General features: G+C 41.6%; 1 protein-coding gene across 4 annotated transcripts in view; it reads right to left on the bottom strand.

Moving 5' to 3' along the window:
- CENPC (centromere protein C) overlaps nt 1-17697 on the bottom strand; it is a 526811-nt gene that overhangs the window by 168401 nt on the left and 340713 nt on the right. For 2 of the 4 annotated variants that reach the window (XR_003856588.1, XM_029600831.1), the window contains exon 6: nt 12939-13043. The exons of the other annotated variants lie outside the window; for them this stretch is intronic. Coding sequence is in view for 1 of the 2 variants with exons in the window: in XM_029600831.1 (XP_029456691.1) it covers nt 12939-13043 (105 nt within the window). In the remaining variant the exon portion in view is untranslated. The remainder of the gene's footprint in view (nt 1-12938; nt 13044-17697) is intronic. 4 annotated transcript variants of the gene reach the window in all.

Here is a 17697-nt window from a genome sequence, read left to right as displayed (position 1 = left end):
TATCCACATTACATTTCATCTGCCATTTGGATACCCAATTTTCCAGTCTCACAAGGTCCTCCTGCAATTTATCACAATCCACTTGTGATTTAACTACTCTGAATAATTTTGAATCATCTGCAAATTCAGTGGGAGCACTGAGAGGATCACCTTCCTGGTGGCTGAAAGGAATCAGTAAGTTTTGCTTGGGAAATTTTTTTTTTTTTTTAAGTATTGGGGCGAAGTAAACTATGGGGAATATTATTTAGTGTGTTTGTGCTTTTAATAGTCAGTAAGGCAGCGAATAAACAGATGTTAGTGGTAAGTGTTCTAAAGATCAAAATCACAGAACACATAGAAAGACATTGTTTAATGGAGCAAAGCCAGCATGGCTTCACCAAGGCAAGTCTTGCCTCACAAATCTGCTTCACTTGTTTGAAGGGGTTAATAAACATGTAGATATAGGAGAACCGGTGGATGTAATGTATTTGGATTTAGAAAGACATTTGTCAAAGTTCCTCATGAGAGGCTTCTAAGAAAAGTAAAAAGTCACAGGATAGGTGGCTCCACAAACAGGAGGATATCCAGTATCTTGTTTGTAGTCTCATCCTCTGTCAACAATGTAAATGGAATAGCCTCTGCGATTCTAACAAAATCAGTGAAGGAGATGTCCTCAGGAGGGAGACTTTTTTTCTCTAGAGGATCCTTCCTCTTCATAGTCAAATCTATAGCTGAACCCCTGGAGAGGTCAGAGTCAGAACTTGACTGGTAGATCAGTGGAGAGGATGCTGACAATGCCTAATCTGCAGACAAAGCCTCAAAAGAGGGGTGCACTTATCTGCTTTGGCCTGGATCTCAAGGAACTCCAGCACCTTTGGGAAACTTTCTCACCCAATGGGCTGGAAAACACCATTAGGATGGTTAATAGTCCCAAACCACTGTTAGGAACCAGTATTGATGCAAAGGCACCGATCAGCTAGAGGGACTTGAGTAGTGGTTGTAACCTCAGACCATGCTGTCCAGATGCTGGAGCACCCAGCCTTGCAGAACCTTGTCTAAAGTCTGCTGAATATATTTGTTCATTTATTCCTCTAAGATAGCTGATGCCAGCCCATGGGTTGCAGGAGGGGTGGCCACATCATCCTGGGAACCGATTAGTGTATAGGTGGTGAAAGCCTGAACCCTTGGAGACAAAATTCCCAGGTCATTGGTGAGGATGAGCGCTTCTCTCCATGGGACTGTTTCCGGGAGTGAGGGGGTGTTTCTTGACTGATCCCATGCTAGGCACTGCGCACACATGGAGACAGATGCCTGTTTCTTTGTCTTCATTCGATACCCAGCATGGGAACTTCATGACGGTGGTGTCAAAGAGATGGACCCCACTACCTTCTTTAATCGGGAAGAGCTATATGAAGGGATGTCTCTCTCAGGGCTCTAGCTATGCTTGACATCAAGGGAACTGACTGCTCCCCCAACACATCTTTCTCAACCAGTGCAGCTCCATGATTCTTTGATGTCTTCAATGCATTGGACTGCCTGTTTCCTATCAGTCCCAGTTAAGACATCACACCCTCTAGGTCATGATTGCACACAGGTGACTTCCCCCTCCAGCTTTCATGCAATGCACACCGAGGCACGGAATACAAAATTATGATCAGTAATAGATGAATTCTGTTGTACCAAGGGCATTGAGGGAACCTGCTTGACATGGCCAACTGTAAAACAAAGAATGCAAAGTTGAATTCGATGGCAGCAGGTGAATTGATGTCCAGGCAAAAACAGTGTGCCAACCCAGCACCAAGACAGAAAGAAAACTTACAAAAATGACCAGATATCTACATAAGGAAACTAGAGAGAAATGGAAGAAGAATGCAAGGCCACATGATGAACAATCCTGAAAAACCACCACACAGTTCTACGAGTAGGAGTGAGAAACTTCAACTGGTGGGCTCTGTAGAAAAGAAGAGACTGAAGGGGCAAGCTGGGCATACTTAGTGAAGCATAGTCCAAGATCTAGAAACTTGGACATAAAGGTTTCAGGCCAGGCTCCACTGGATGTTATCCCTCACGTGAGAGGACTGCTATCCTGCGTGTCCTTAGAAAAACAATGAATACTGTTTCAGAAGCAGTTTTTTTTAAAATTTTATTTTATATTTATGCAATCTTACAATTATTTCAAGAACAAATCTTGTACAGAAAAAAGATAATATTGTAAACAATACAGATACTGTTTTATACACAATATCATCTGACACTTAAATAAAGAACCTTTTATAGTTTCTCTTCTTGAGATCCACAAAAAGGGGGCGGATCTTTACCAAACCTAAAGGAAAAGATAATACTTAATTTCAAGAAATATCCAGATTACAGTGACTCTAATTACTTATGAGAGACTGGGAGCCTCTTCACGAGGTACTTCATCTGTTGCTACTGGAATCTTACCCACTAAGAATTGAGTTAACTGGGGTGGATCAAAAAAGACATAGGTATTTTGCAAATATTTTACCACACATTTGCATGGAAATTTAAGGAAATATCTTGCCCCAATTAGTAAAACCTGAGGTCTCAAGAGTAAAAATGTTTTCCTCCTCTTCTGTGTCTCACGGGTCAGGTCAGGAATGGCTCTGACCAAAAGACCAAGAAATCTTTCATTCCTATGTTTTATACTCAATCTTAACAGCCTATCCCTGTCTGACTCTGAGGCAAAAGTCACTATCAATGTTGCCGGAACAGCCATTTCTGTATCCGATGTCTCCAAAAGTGCTGTTATATTGAGAGGTTGATCAATCACAGGTGCCACGATCTCTGATTCACCTCCTTGGTTTACTGCCTCTACTCTAGGCTTCGATAAATAAAATGATTTCAGTATCATTGGACTTTGATCTGCTGAAATGTTTAATATTTCAGACATGTATTTATTAAAAACTTCCCTTGAAGATCTCATTGGTAATTGAGGAAAGTTTATATATCTTAAATTTCGACTCTTTGCATAGTTCTCTAAATTTTCTATCTTTTGAACAAGTCTTATTATCTCTTATAAGCATTGATTGTGTTTGCTGAATCATTTTTATCTCAGTCCGAATAGTAGCAGTTTGTTGTTCTAATTCCACATTTGACTTCTCAAACACTTTGTTTCTTTTCATGCCTTCTCAATTGTTCCGTTACTGGTGTTAACTGCTGTAATATGTTAGTTCTCATCTCGTTTATAGCTTCCCACAAAGTCTCAAAAGAAAAGACTACAGGTCTTACCATAGATGGTATTTCTATCGTGGAGAAAGAAACAGCAGCGACTGAAGTTTCTCCTCCTGAGGCTCCTCTTCCATCACTGCTTTGCCCCAGGTCTTCTATGGGGCTAGATGCCGCCGTCAGCGTCACTCCAGACCTCGCTGAGAAAATCTCCTGCACATTTCGGTCCGGGGTATCTTCCCCTGGATATGGCGCTTCTCTCCCGGCAGCTGGGTTAAGTGGTGGGGTCCTCTCAGCGGGACTCAAAAGTGATATGGAGCCAAGCAGAGAGGGGAGCTCAGATTTCCCTCCCCCGCTCTGCAACGGCTGGTCTCCCACTGTTCTGACGCTGCGTGTGACATGGGCGTCCATCGGGCCGGTCGGAGCACTCGAAGGCTCAGCGGGGTAGGGCGTCCTCGGCTTGCGCTTCCTTCCCATAACCAAGGTAAAGGTTTCGCAAGAAAACAAATTATTTTTGGATCACATGAGGACGCTCTGAACACAGCTACTCATCCGGTGGCCATCTCAGAAGCAGTTTAAGTTAAAGGCTAGACTAAAATATTATGAGTTCATTATCTGAATGCTATGATGGCTATCCATGCTATGAAATCAGTCTTTACTGAGCTACCTTACCACCTTACAGCATGAGGCAGCTTCCATTTCCTCATAATTGATCCAACAGTGCTCACTGGGATATCCAAGCACTTGGATATTATTTTGTAGACATTTTTTGTGTATGTTTATAACTCTCTCTTTAATTTCCTTAGAATGTTCTTTGATACTCGTTTTCACAGATTTCATTCAGATTCACAATCTGACCAAAGATACTGGAATTAGGGGGTCATTTACCCAAGAAAAGCTAATTTTTTTGTTTGTTTAATGATTCACGAGTAGGGGCCAGTTGTAATTAAGGCAATACCTTTCATCTGTGTAAACTAAGAGCTTATACAGTACAGGGGTTGAATACTTATGCAAGCAGCATTTTTCAATTTTTACTTTTATTTTACAAAAAAAATACAAAGGAATAATGAAATGTGACTTTGAAAATTTATTTTACTGTATGGAACAATCTGCGTGTCATTTGTAATCCAAACAAATCTGACTTTTTAGGGGATTGAATACTTTTGCAAGCCACTATATAAGTTTTCCATATATCGGGCAGGCAATTTTAAAACAAGCAATTTCTGCAAGCAAAAGACAGCTTTGAAAATTACCCTCTCTATATCCAGGCTAGTTGTCTCCACTTGGAACCCAATGAGGAATAATGATTAAATGTAAAGGAATTCAAGGACAATTCTGAAAAATTATGGGGACAATAATAAGAGAAATAGCAGAGTTGCTTATCTGTAACGAGAGTTCTCAGAGGACAGTGGATGGTCTTCATAAAATGACTTATGAGAAGAGAATGAAGAACCTAAATATGTATACCCTGGAGGAGAGGAGGAGCAGGGGTGATATGATACAGACTTTCAGATACTTTAAAGGTTTTAATGATCCATGGTCAACAACAAACCTTTTCCGTTGGCAAAAAAAATCAGTAGAACTAGGGGTCACGATTTGAAACTCCAGGGAGGAAGACTCAGAACCAATGTCAGGAAGTATTTCTTCACGGAAAGGGTGGTGGATGCTTGGAAAGCCCTTCCAGGGGAAGTGGTGAAGACAAAACTGTGAAGGATTTCAAAGGGGCATGGGATAAACACTGTGGATCCATAAAGGCTAGAGGATGGGAATGAAGAGAAAAGCCATGGGGGTAAGCTTGCTGGAATGGAGGTTACCACCTGGGGATTACTACCCTTACTCAATAAGCCTTCACATGGTTAATGCAACTCCAACATTGCTCTCTGCTTCAACGGCAAGGGGAAATGTGGAAAAGAGGATTTGCATTCAGACAACAACCAACAAGGACTGAACTTCACCGTCTGGGTAAACAAATAAGCGTGGGGGTAGCTTGCTTATTACGGTGGTTACTACCCTAAACCAATTAAGCCTGATACTTCACTTTTAATGCATATACAGCATTGCTCTCTGCTTCAACGGCAGGGATAAATGTGGAAAAGAGGATTTACATCCAGACAACATCCAACAAGGCATTGATCTGTGAAGTCTGGGGAAACAAGCATTGGGGTAATTTGTTAATGAGGCGGTTACTACCCTTAACCATTAAGCCTTATGCTCACCTTTGATGCAATTCCAACATTACTCCCTGCATCAATGGCAGGAAATTTGAATCAAACCGTTACCAACAAGGGCCCTGGATCTTGGTGGTTGGTGAAGCAGATAAGTTTGGGAAAATAAGTGTGGGAGCTTGCTGGGCAGACTGGATGGGCTAATTGGTCTTTTTCTACCGTCATTTCTATGTATGTTTCTATGTTAGTCCTGACACATGGGCGACATCAGATGGAGCTAGATACAGAAACCAGGCACACTGAGCATGCCCAGTATGCCCTATAAAACACGTCCACTCGGGTCCCTCTTCACTCTCTTAACATAGAATTACAATTAAAATAAAAAATAGGAGAAACCGAACTCGGACCAACATCCACCTAACCAGGTGCCAACAGGCACAACACCGGTGTTGGTGGTTAAGAGAGGGGGAGACAGCCTGAACAGGTTGAGAGAGTTGGGTTCTACACCTCAAACAGGTTCCAGAGGACAGACTGGCCGAACATACTGTCATGTTGGCCATCCCTATGCAGACAGTAAAGTGATATGAATGAGTGGAGAGAACTCCACGTCGTAACCTTGCACATCTCCTCCATGGGAACTGCTTGCAAGTGGGCCACCGATGCTGCCATGGCTCTGACTGAATGAGCCTCGACATGACCACCCAAGATGCATGCCCGCCTGGCCATAGCAAAAGGAAATGGAATCTGCTAGCCAATTAGATATTGTCTATTCTTATCAAAGGAAACAAAAAGTTGAAAGGACTGTATGGGCTTCTGTTCATTCCAGGGAGAAGGCTAAGGCTCACTTGCAGTCCAAACTGTGCAGTGTTCATTCGCTTTGGTGTGAATGGGGCCTAGAAAAGAAAATTGGCAGGATAATTGACTGGTTAAGATAGAAATCCATCGCCACCTTAGGTAGGAACTTAGGGTATGTACACAAGACCATCCTGTCATGATAAAACTTATAATAAGTTAGATAAGTCACTAAAGCCTGGAGCTCGCTGACCCTGCGCGCTGAAGTGACCGCCACCAAAAATACGACCTAGCACATGGCGAACAGTGATAAGCCTAAGAGTGAGGCCTAGCCAAGAAGGCTGCTCAACCTACTAGGCTGCCCATATTCCCTAAGCTCCCCCGAAGGCATGAACGAACATCAGATCAGTATGCTGAGCACAGAGAACAGAGGAATCCCTACAAAACTCCTCCGTTCCTTTTTTTTTATTATCTTTACTAAATTTTTAATTTACTCCTGAGGTGATATATTGGATTCCTCCCTCAGATGAGTGTCTTGGTTGGGTAGACAGTTTTCAGCCAGCGTTGACTTAGCTGTAAAAGCTGAAAGGCAAGCAGGTGCAGAAAGCCAATTCTTTTTGTGTGTTTTGCTTTACATGCACTCAGCCTGCCCTGGCTGAGTACAGAATCTGTCTCCAGCTGCATAGGGAGAGAGCATATACCTTCACTGCCGCGTTCGGCTTTCTGCACCCGCTTGTCGTTCAGCTTATAGCTGTCAATGCCAGTTCAAAACCAGCTACCAGATCAAGACACTCATCTGAGGGAGGAACCCAATATAGCACCCAAGGATTTCTCAACCGAGGGAGGAACCATATAGTATCACCACAGGAGAATGGGGAGAATTAATTTTCTTTCTTCCCTTTCTTCTTCCGATAACTTTAAGCGATCCCCAGTAGGGAGAATCAGATTTTTTTTATTTTTTTTTGGGAGAATACTAGCAGGCCGATGGCACTGCAGGAGTATATATACTGTGATGTCAGCTTTGACCCGTCTCCATCTGCTGGTAGAGGTGCGTAACCCACTTGTTCTGGATCCACCTATCTAAATGCTAAGAAATCTGATATTAGTATACTTAAACAGGGAAAATTCTACAAATCAACCCACCCAAGGAAAAACTATCAATGATACCATTACAGATTCAAAAACAGGATGGTCAATCGATTTTTTTCTTCATTTAATCCTCCAGGCGTTACAGTTTTCAAAGTGAAAATCCAGCGTTGCTCAGCCTGCAACAGCATCCTGTTCACAATACCACCACATATATTAATGACAAGCTGTACTATAAATGCAAGTCCTCCACCATATGCTTACACTGCAACCAATGCTGTACTAGCGGTGAATTCATAACTTCATTTCTAATACTATTGCAATGTTCCATTATCTGAACTTTAATTTTCCTCATTTTCCCCACATAATACAAACTACAGAGACATTGGATAATGTAAACCACCGATCCAGATTCACTTGTAGTAGACTACTTCAAAAAAATCTCTTTCCCAGTAACAGGGTGTATTAAAAAGGATAAAGATTAATTTCAGGCTGAATAATGTAATACATGAATGATGTCCAGTAGGTAAACCAGGGTCAATCTCCTGAGGTGCATGTAACTCTGAAGGTACCAAAATGTCCTCAATATTGTGGGGACACTTGAAAGTGAAAGTCTGAATCTGTTCTAAGCCCTCAAAATCCTTCAAAAAATAATGTCTTTTAAGTAATCTCAATCACTCCACAACACAATTAAAATATGGTAACCCATGCACTAAAGGGGCACTTGAGAAGTGAGTGAAGTCAATAGAAGGTTTTGATTAATGTACCGAGCTCGCTTATATGCACGATGAATAACTTTTGTGGATATTTCAATTCCACAAATAATTCACATAGATTCCTCACATGTCTTTTTTAGTCATCAATAGGGAAATATCGTCCGCAAAACAGAAAAACTGCCCAACAGGAATGTTTTTTCTAATGATCCTAGGATGACAATTCTTTAAATAATAAACTTTCGATCCATAGATTTTCTAAAAGGTTCAGTAGAGAAAACACCCTCATCAAAACGTATCATATCCAAAAACAAATATAGGTCTCACATCAGATGTAAAATGAAGGTTAGAATCACAATGATTTAGATAAACAAAAAACGAATCCTGCTCAACCAGTGAACCTCTCCATAAATACATCACTGACATATCTAAGCCAAACAACTATATGTGAAGAATATACTGAATTGTAGATGCAAGTTTCTTCAAAATGAGTCACATATTGACAAGCAATGTCGGGAGTCATAGTGGCCCCTATTCCCTACCCATGAATCTGCTGAAAAAGTTCCCCCTTAAAGAGAATAGTTTTAGTTAAAACAATTGTTGCAAGCTCACGCAAAAAAGATGGTTTGTTTTTTTTTTATTTTTAAGCACTGTTGAATGAGGGCATTTATTACCATATAGTGGTTCTGACTTCACCAGAAAACATCTCCAATTTGGAATTCTGCCTTGTTGCAATAGAACCCACGTCAGGCTCTCTATATGTTGATCACTATGTTCATCCCGCTCCATTTCAGACTGAGGAAGTCTCCTTGAATAATGTCCTTTCTGGCTATGTGAGTTATAGACAGTGCTGTTAAGTCTCTTTCTACCCATTCACTGTTGGGGTCAGGATGTTTTGCTCAATGGACTACCGATCTCAGCCAGCATGGCACTTATTTAGTGTTTTAGACCTAGAACAGTGATCCACAAACCTGGCCCACTGAGCTCGATTTTCTGGCCACCCCAAACTTGTCCTTCAATAGGCCAGACCCAGCCTATGGACATTTTGGATTTGTTTTCAGTGACACTGGAAGCAGAAAGACTGGCAAGATTTCAGAGTCCCACCAGTGAAATAAAACCTGTCAAACTCTCGCAATCCCCGAAAGTGTCAGCCTCTAGCAGGACATCCAGGTCTGCCAGCAAGAGAGGACGTGCCAGATCTGCACACCAGAAGTAATCTGCTGGTGGGCCAAGAGGAGAAGATCCTTTGGTAGGGAGGCCAAGTCCAACAGTTTCATCTCCTCTCAATCACGCTTAACTCCCTCCTTCTCCCCTTAAGAATCTTGCCTCTTGGAGGGGAAGTGAGAGAGATGGGAGGAGATGAAACTAAGGGTGGGAGAGGCTATAACAGGGGAGGAGGTGTGATTGAAGGGAAAGGGGGGTGAAGGAGAGAGACAGAGGTGGGAGGTCAGAAGAGTAAAGGGAGGAGAAGCAAAAAAGAGGTGTAAAGAGTGTGCTATACACAGTTGCACACTCTCCCCTTCCTTTTGCAAGGATTCAATGAGGACATATAAAAGATTACCATCTAGGACAGGGGTGGGCAATTCCGGTCCTCGAGGGCTGCAAACCAGTCGGGTTTTCAGGATATCCTTAATGAATATGCATGAGAGAGACCTGCATACACACTGTCTCAGTTCTATGCAAATCTATTTCATGCATATTCATTAGGGGTATCCTGAAAACCCGACTGGTTTGCAGCCCTCGAGGACCGGACTTGCCCACCCCTGATCTAGGATAACTCTAAAATTACAAACCTGGTGTGCTAGTATAATAGTAACATCCTCAACTGTGGATGCTGAAAGTGCATCATGTAGTAGAGGGCATTCTATGCACCCTCCACATTTTCCATGAAAGAATATTTCCTGACATTGCTCCTGATCCTAGCCTCCCTTTGGAGCTTCATATCATGACCCCTAGCTCTAAAGCTTACTTTCCACTGGAAAATGTTTGATTCTTGTGTATTATTACCTTTCAGATATTTAAAAGTCTGTATAATATAATTCCATCTATCCTTCATTCTCATCTCATATGACTTTTGGTGTAGACCTTGTACCAATTTGGTTGCTTCTCTGGGCTTCTTGTAACTTATCTCTAACCTTTTTGAGAAATGAGCTCCAGAGCTAAACACAGTAATCTAGATGAGGCCTCACCAAAGACCTACAGAGGTAGGGACCATTGTTTTCAATTTTTATTTTTCTAGGAATTGTCAGCATTAACAAAAATGGGGGGAAAACACAGAACAAAATAATTCATTTTTTTCATTGCTTTTCTTCTCTTTGTTATAATAAACACAATTTACTAGGGCAATAAAAACTGAAAACAGCTCCTTTTTGCGGTTGGTTATGCCTCTCTATGCAGCCCAGTATCTTTCTGGCCTTGGCTGCCACCTTGTCACATTGTTTGAAACCTTCAGATAAAAGACTATCACCCTAAGGTCTCTCTCCAAGTTCATGCAAATCAGTCTCTAATCCCCCATCCTACACAGCTTTATTTGGATTCTGCACCCCATGCGTACGACTACACTTCGCATTGCATCTTAACTGCCAAGTATTCAACCATTCATCAGGTTTTCTTAGATCTCTTCTCATTCCTTCTACTCCTTCAAGGGTGACACTGCTGCAGATCTTAGTGCCATCCCAAAAATACAAACTTTTCTTTTAACTGTACTACACCTTGTTTATTTCATTATATACCGTATTTTCCAGCGTATAAGACTACTTTTTAACCCCTGAAAATCTTCTCAGAAGTCGGGGGTCGTCTTATAGGACAGCGCTTCTCACCGGTGTGTCGCCAAGCACCGGCAGGTGTGTCGTGTGCTCCCGGTCTCTCCCGCTGCTCTTCCTTCCCTGCTGCCGTTGCCGCTGGGCTATCAGCACGTTCAAGCCCAGCGGGAACGGCAGCGGTGCAAAAAAAAAAAAAAAGCTGTGGCATCCGCGGCTGGCCTTTTCTTCTTCCCGCCCTCCCCCCCTTCTGACCCGGAACAGGAAGTGATATGCGGTGTGCGGGAAGGAGAAAGAGCCGTGCCGCATGAAAAAATAGCAGCGGCGACAGCAGCATCGGCCCCCGAGCAATCGAAGCAGCTGATAATAGGGAAAGGAGACAGCAGCGTGAGCCTCCCGCAGCCGATGGGAGTCTTCTTTCTTGGTCTGCAGGGGCTGGAGGAGGAGGCTGCAGCAGCAGCTACCATTTGTGCTCGGGGGATGGGGGAGGGGAGAGGAAGTGAGTGAGAGAGAGAGAAGCAGCCAGCCAGCCTGTGTGTAAGTGAGAGAATGCATTTGATTGAGATCCTGTGTGTGATTGAGAGAAACTGGTCAGAGAGCTCATGTGTGTGTATATGTGAGAGACAATGAAAGTGACTGCTCAGAGAGATGACTGATGTGTATATGAGTGTGAGAGAGAGAAAAAGCATGGAAGTGAGAAATCTGGGTATGTGAGAAAGCATGGGAGTAAGAAGCCTGATTATGTGAGAGAGAGCATGGGAGTGGGAGGGCTGTGTGTGTGTGCGTGCATGAGAGAGAGACTGGTTGATAAGGTGACGGTGTGTGTGTGAGAGAGACTGGTGTGTGTGAATGTGAGAGAAAGAATGTGATTCAGGGAATGAGAAGCCTGTGCACGTGGAGAGCGAGCATGGAAATGAGAGAGAGACTGGTGTGTGTGTGTGAGACAGAGAAAGTGATTATGGGAATGAGAAGCCTGTGCATGTGAAGAGTGAGCATGGGAGTGAGAAACCTGGGTGTGTGTGAGACACAGCATGGGAGTGAGAAGCCTGTATATCTGAAAGAGAACATGGGAGTGGGAAGCCTGTGTGTGTGTGTGTATATGCACGAGAGAGATCAGGTGACTGGTGTGTGTCTGTGAGAGAAAGAAAGTGATTATGGGAATGAGAAGCCTGTGCATGTGGCGAGAACAAGCATGGGAGTGAGAGACTGGTGTGTGTGTGTGTGTGTGTGTGTGTGTGAGACAGAGGAAAGTGATTATGAGAGTGAGAAGCCCGTATATGTATAGTAAGCAGAACACGGGAGTGGGAAGCCTGTGTGTGTGTATGGCATGAGAGAAACTGTTCAGGAAGGTGTCTGGTGTGTGTGTCAAAGACTGTTTGGGAAATGATTGGTGTGTGAGAGACAGAAATTGGTCATGGGGACATGACTGGTATGGTGTGTGTGTGAGAGACATGGGCCCTAAGGAAGAGGAAGAGGAATAGGAGAGCTGCTGGAAGGGGTAAGTAAAGGTGGCTTTTTAAGTTTATTTTTCTTGATTGACTGCCATTTTAATTATTTAATATTATGTGATGTGTCTTCTTTTTTGAAATATTTTATTGGTGTTTGGAGAATGTTTAATAGTTTTTATGAGTTTTTAATTGTTGGATGTTATTCTGTTCATAGCTGTTTTCAAAAACATTTATTATTAGTATAGCTTTACAATTATTTCTGTGTGGGGATCTCTAGCTGCTTGCTAGTTCTGTTTTCCTAATAAGAGGTGTATTGGTTTTTAGGGCCTGATATACGGTATTTGTAGTGTTGCCCTTTCATACATAGGGTTGCTCCTGTTTGAGTTAAAATTATTTTTTTTCTTAAAAATGTGTATAAAAAGGGGGGGTCGTCTTATACGCCGGAAAATACGGTACTCTATTATGGCACACTAACAGTATTTACAGTTATATAAAATAGGGGAAACAAAACAATGTAAATATCAATTTTTACTCAAATGATGCCCACTTTTGAGTAATATTTATGGTTGTAAGGGTCCTCAAAATTAAAAATCAATATCAAATGACATTTGATGAAATAGACTTGGGTCTATTTAAAACAGGCTTAAGTTTTCAGGTGTCTAAAAAAAAAAAAATTCACTGAAAACATGGGTTTTCAAAGTTTCCTACTCCTTTACAATATCAAAGATCAAGAAGTCAAATTCATCTAAATATTACTGCAGGCTTATTCTTTTCTACAACATCTCTTACACAAACACTCTGGCCACAAACCTGAAAGCAGTTGTATATAGTTCACGTGTTCCCCTAGCCAGGATTTCACGGGCTTACATTGAGCCCTCTTAGACGGTCCATCATTAGGTGCGTTGGAAGGCAGCACTAGTACAAAAAAAAAGTTAAAGGAAGCAAATTATTATTAAACAAATAGTGATCCAAGATTTTTTACATAAGAACATAAGAAATTGCCATGCTGGGTCAGACCAAGGGTCCATCAAGCCCAGCATCCTGTTTCCAACAGAGACCAAACCAGGTCACAAGAACCTGGCAATTACCCAAACACTAAGAAGATCCCATGCTACTGATGCAATTAATAGCAGTGGCTATTCCCTAAGGGGTTGATTTTAAAAGCCCTGCGCACGTAAATCCTACCGGATTTACGTGCGCCGGCGCACCTATTTTGCATAGGCCGCCGGTGGGCGCAAAGCCCCGGGACGCGCATAAGTTCTGGGGCTTCGTAAAAGGGGCGGGGGGGGGGGGCCTGTCGGAAGTCCGGGGATGTGTCCGGGGTCAGTCCGAGGCGGGTCCAGGGGCGTGACGATGGTTCGGGGACGGGCTGGGAGGGCGGTACGAGTCCCATGGCACTGCAGCCTGTGCCAGGGGATGGCAAGGCAGCGCACGCAAGTTATGCCTGCTTCGAGCTGGCATAACTTGCACAACAAAGGTAGGGGGGGGATTTAGTTAGGGCTGGGGGGTAGGTCAGATAGGGGAAGGTGGGGGGACGCGGAGGGAACGGAGGCAGGCTGCGCGGCTCGGCGCGCACAGGCTGCCGATTTTGCGCAGCCTTGTGCGCGCCGACCTCGGATTTTATAAGATGCGCACGTATCTTATAAAATCCGGCGTACTTTGTTTGCGCCAGTTGCACGAACAAAAGTACGCGTGCACGTACTTTTTTAAGATCTACCCCTAAGTAAACTTGATTAATAGCCATCAATGGACTTCTCCAAGAACTTTTCCAAACCTTTTTTGAACCCAGCTAACTGCATTAACCAAATCCTCTGGCAACAAATTCCAGAGCTTTATTGTGTATTGAGTGAAAAAGAATTTTCTACGATTAGTCTTAAATGTACTACTTGCTAACTTCATGGAATGCCCCCTAGTCCTTCTATTATTCGAAAGTGTAAATAACCGAGCCACATCTACTTGTTCAAAACCTCTCATGATCTTAAAGACCTCCATCATATCCCCCCTCAGCCGTCTCTTCTCCAAGCTGAACTGCCCTAACCTCTTCAGCCTTTCCTCATAGGGGAGCTGTTCCAACCCCTTTATCATTTTGGTTGCCCTTCTCTGTACCTTCTCCAGTGCAACTATATCTTTTTTTAGATGCGGCGACCAGAATTGTGCACAGTATTCAAGGTGCGGTCTCACCATGGAGCGATATAGAGGCATTATGACATTTTCTGTTTTATTAACCATTCCCTTCCTAATAATTCCTAACATTCTGCTTGCTTTTTTGACTGCTACAGCACACTGAGCCGACAATTTCAATGTATTATCCACTATGCCTAGATATTTTTCCTGGGTGTTAGTTCCTAATATGGAACCTAACATCGTGTAACTACAGCAAGGGTTATTTTTCCCTATATGCAACACCTTGCACTTGTCCACATTAAATTTCATCTGCCATTTGGATGGCCAATCATCCAGTCTTGCAAGGTCCTCCTGTAATGTATCACAATCCGCTTGTGATTTAACTACTCTGAATAATTTTGTATCATCCGCAAATTTGATAACCTCACTCATCGTATTCCTTTCCAGATCATATATATATATATATATATATATATATATATAGAAAAGCACTGGTCCAAGTACAGATCCCTGACGCACTCCACTGTTTAACCTTTTCCACTGAGAAAACTGAACATTTAATCCTATTCTCTGTTTCCTGTCTTTTAACCAGTTTGAAATCCACGAAAGGACATCGCCTCCTATCCCATGACTTTTTAGTTTTTTTAGAAGCCTCTCATGAGGGACTTTGTCAAACGCCTTCTAAAAATCCAAATACACTACATCTACCAGTTCACCTTTATCCACATGTTTATTAATTCCTTCTAAAAAATGAACTAGATTTGTTAGGCAAGACTTCCCTTAGGTAAATCCATGTTGACCATGTTCCGTTAAACCATGTCTTTCTATATGCTCTATGATTTTGAACTTGAGAATAGTTTCCACTATTTTTCCCGGCACTGAAGTCAGGCTCACTGGTCTGTAGTTACCCGGATCACCCCTGGAGCCTTTTTTAAATATTGGGGTTACAATGGCCACCCTCCAGTCTTCAGGTACAATGGATGATTATCCTGCCTCTATGTAGGCTGCCTTGATTACTTCCTTGATCCAGCGAGCTATGGTCGCTCGCGAGGCTGCTTCGCCTTGATTCTTTCCACTGTGGAGAACAAACAAGTGATCCGTTTTGCGCACCGGTTCAGATTCTTCCAGGTAACATACCAGGAGTCTGCCGACATTTAGATGGCGAAGAAGGCGGGAGTCTTCAGAGTCCTTATGTTCATCCGGAGATAGCTTGGTTTGAAGGAAACTCCGAGACCACTTTCGGTAGGAAGAAGGGGACAGTGCGAAGCTGTATCGTTCCTGCGGTGAACCTAAGGAACAGGTCCCGACAGGATAGTCCCTGTAGTTTGGAGATGCAACAGGCTGAACATATTGCCACCATGAATACCATCTTCAATGTTAAGAGGCGAAGTGACAGACTGTGCATTGGTCTGAAGGAAGCTCCCGCTAGAAAGTCAATACCCGATTGAAGTTCCATAGGGGAGCCGGCCACTTTAGGGGTGGTTGAAGTTGCTTAACACTTTTAAAATATGACAAAAAATGATGTATGAAGTAATGACCATATTTGTCATTATATTAAAATTAAGGGCTGTACACTTCCAAGTGAATAGAAATAAATCTTCACACACTTTGTTATAGTTCGGGTCCTTCATAGAAGTATAAATTCTTTACCTGGTAAATAGTTCAACAACATATAATTGATATCTCGTTTATAGACTTATTACAACTATAATAATTCATATCTTATGAAAAGACACTCCTGACTGATCAAAATTAGATCCAAGAGAATAGTAATTAGTTTCCACGTTAAAATCAGTTTAATTACATGAACCAAATGTATTAAAATAATCTTTAAACAAACAGTGGTTCCTAAAGGTCATTATCAATTGCTATAATTCAGTTGTATCTAAAAATAGTACTGATCCCTAATTTGATTATTCATGTTAATTCACTCCATTTCATAGATTCCAAAACACTAAGGAATGCTATATTAGAAAGCAATTTAAATCCAAGCTATCCGAGGAAAGAAAAAACAATAGCGATAAGGATAAATTAACTAGACAACTGAGTTCAAACATATCGGCAAGCACTGCTGAGTGAGCTGCTGAAAATATTCTGCACATCGTGAAAGCTAAAATTACTTAAACAAGGAGACCTATATATAAATGCATTATCCTAATGCATTGTGTTCACACATAAGACTGTATTTAATCTCTCAACATACCTGAGTCTAACGCAACAGAATTGTTTAAAAGGAAAGCCTTAGTATCAGTCTCTCTTTATACACAGAAGTTCAAAAATGGCGCGAAAGATCTAATGTTGTCATTTCCTCTCTAGTGGCTGTCAATCATTCAATGGTGTTCAGCTCTGCTTTAAAAATATTGCAGTGTATATACGAGGAACAGGGTATTACGAATTAGTGCTGAGAATGTATCCACCATTTTTGTCCATCCAGATAATTAAAAAATAAAAATCAATGTACTAGGTTAAAAACAAAACAAATTATTGTGATAAAATGTATCTTAATATTAATATGGAATCTAGACTAGCATTAAAAATTTAAATGAATGAAATTAAATGTGTGTAATCAAGTTATGAAACAGTATTTAAGAAATGTACAAAATTATAGATTGTCAAAATAATTAATTAGTAACTAAAAATAAACTAAAAACAAACCTCTAAAGAAAGATCTTCATTCTAAAGAAATTAGTGTTTAGTTAAAAAAATTGATTAAAAAAATTTATACTATGTCTCACATAGAAAATGTTTTGGGTTACAGAAAAACTGAAAAGTCAACCTCTTGATTCAATCCTGATGGTGTCACAGTGTTAAATATGAATATGAATTCTTGTTCGATCCGCAATAGAGTTTTATCTAAGTCCACTCACCTCCAGTGTAATTTTGGTTTATATAATACAGGGAATTTATAATCCTCAAATTTGCGGTTAGCTGTAACTGAATGGTCCACAATGGTTTCCCTCAAGTTTTCTACTTATTGCACTCCTATGCTCAATTAGTCTTTTGTGTAGCGGACGGATCATTTTCCCGATATGCCAATTGTTACATGGACAGTAGGCAGCATAGACGACCCCTTTCACTTTTACAGTTTGTAAAAAAAGTTTTAGTATAAAGGGTATAGATTGGCCTTTAATCATGACCAAATTGGTCTTAAGGTTACCAGAACATACAGAGCACGAACCACAGGGGCAATGTCCATTTGGCCTCTTATCTATACTTGTTTACATGGTAGCCCTGATCTCTCAAATTCTGCTCTCGTCTATTGGCAACAATTAACCTGCTACTCTCAAAGCACTTCAAATTACTTAGGATCTCCCAATGTTTCTTAAGAACTTTAATTATTGTGTGTGACATATGGTTATAAGTTAATGGGAAAACTATAGCATCTGTTTTTTCTTTTATATCAATAATCTTTTCTATTTTGTATATGTGCCCTTTCATAACCTGC

This window comes from Rhinatrema bivittatum, chromosome 1 (assembly GCF_901001135.1).
Source record: "Rhinatrema bivittatum chromosome 1, aRhiBiv1.1, whole genome shotgun sequence".
Taxonomy (NCBI): Eukaryota; Metazoa; Chordata; class Amphibia; order Gymnophiona; family Rhinatrematidae; genus Rhinatrema; species Rhinatrema bivittatum.
Note: the sequence above shows the minus strand (reverse complement) of the source record. Positions and strands in the feature narration are given on the sequence as shown.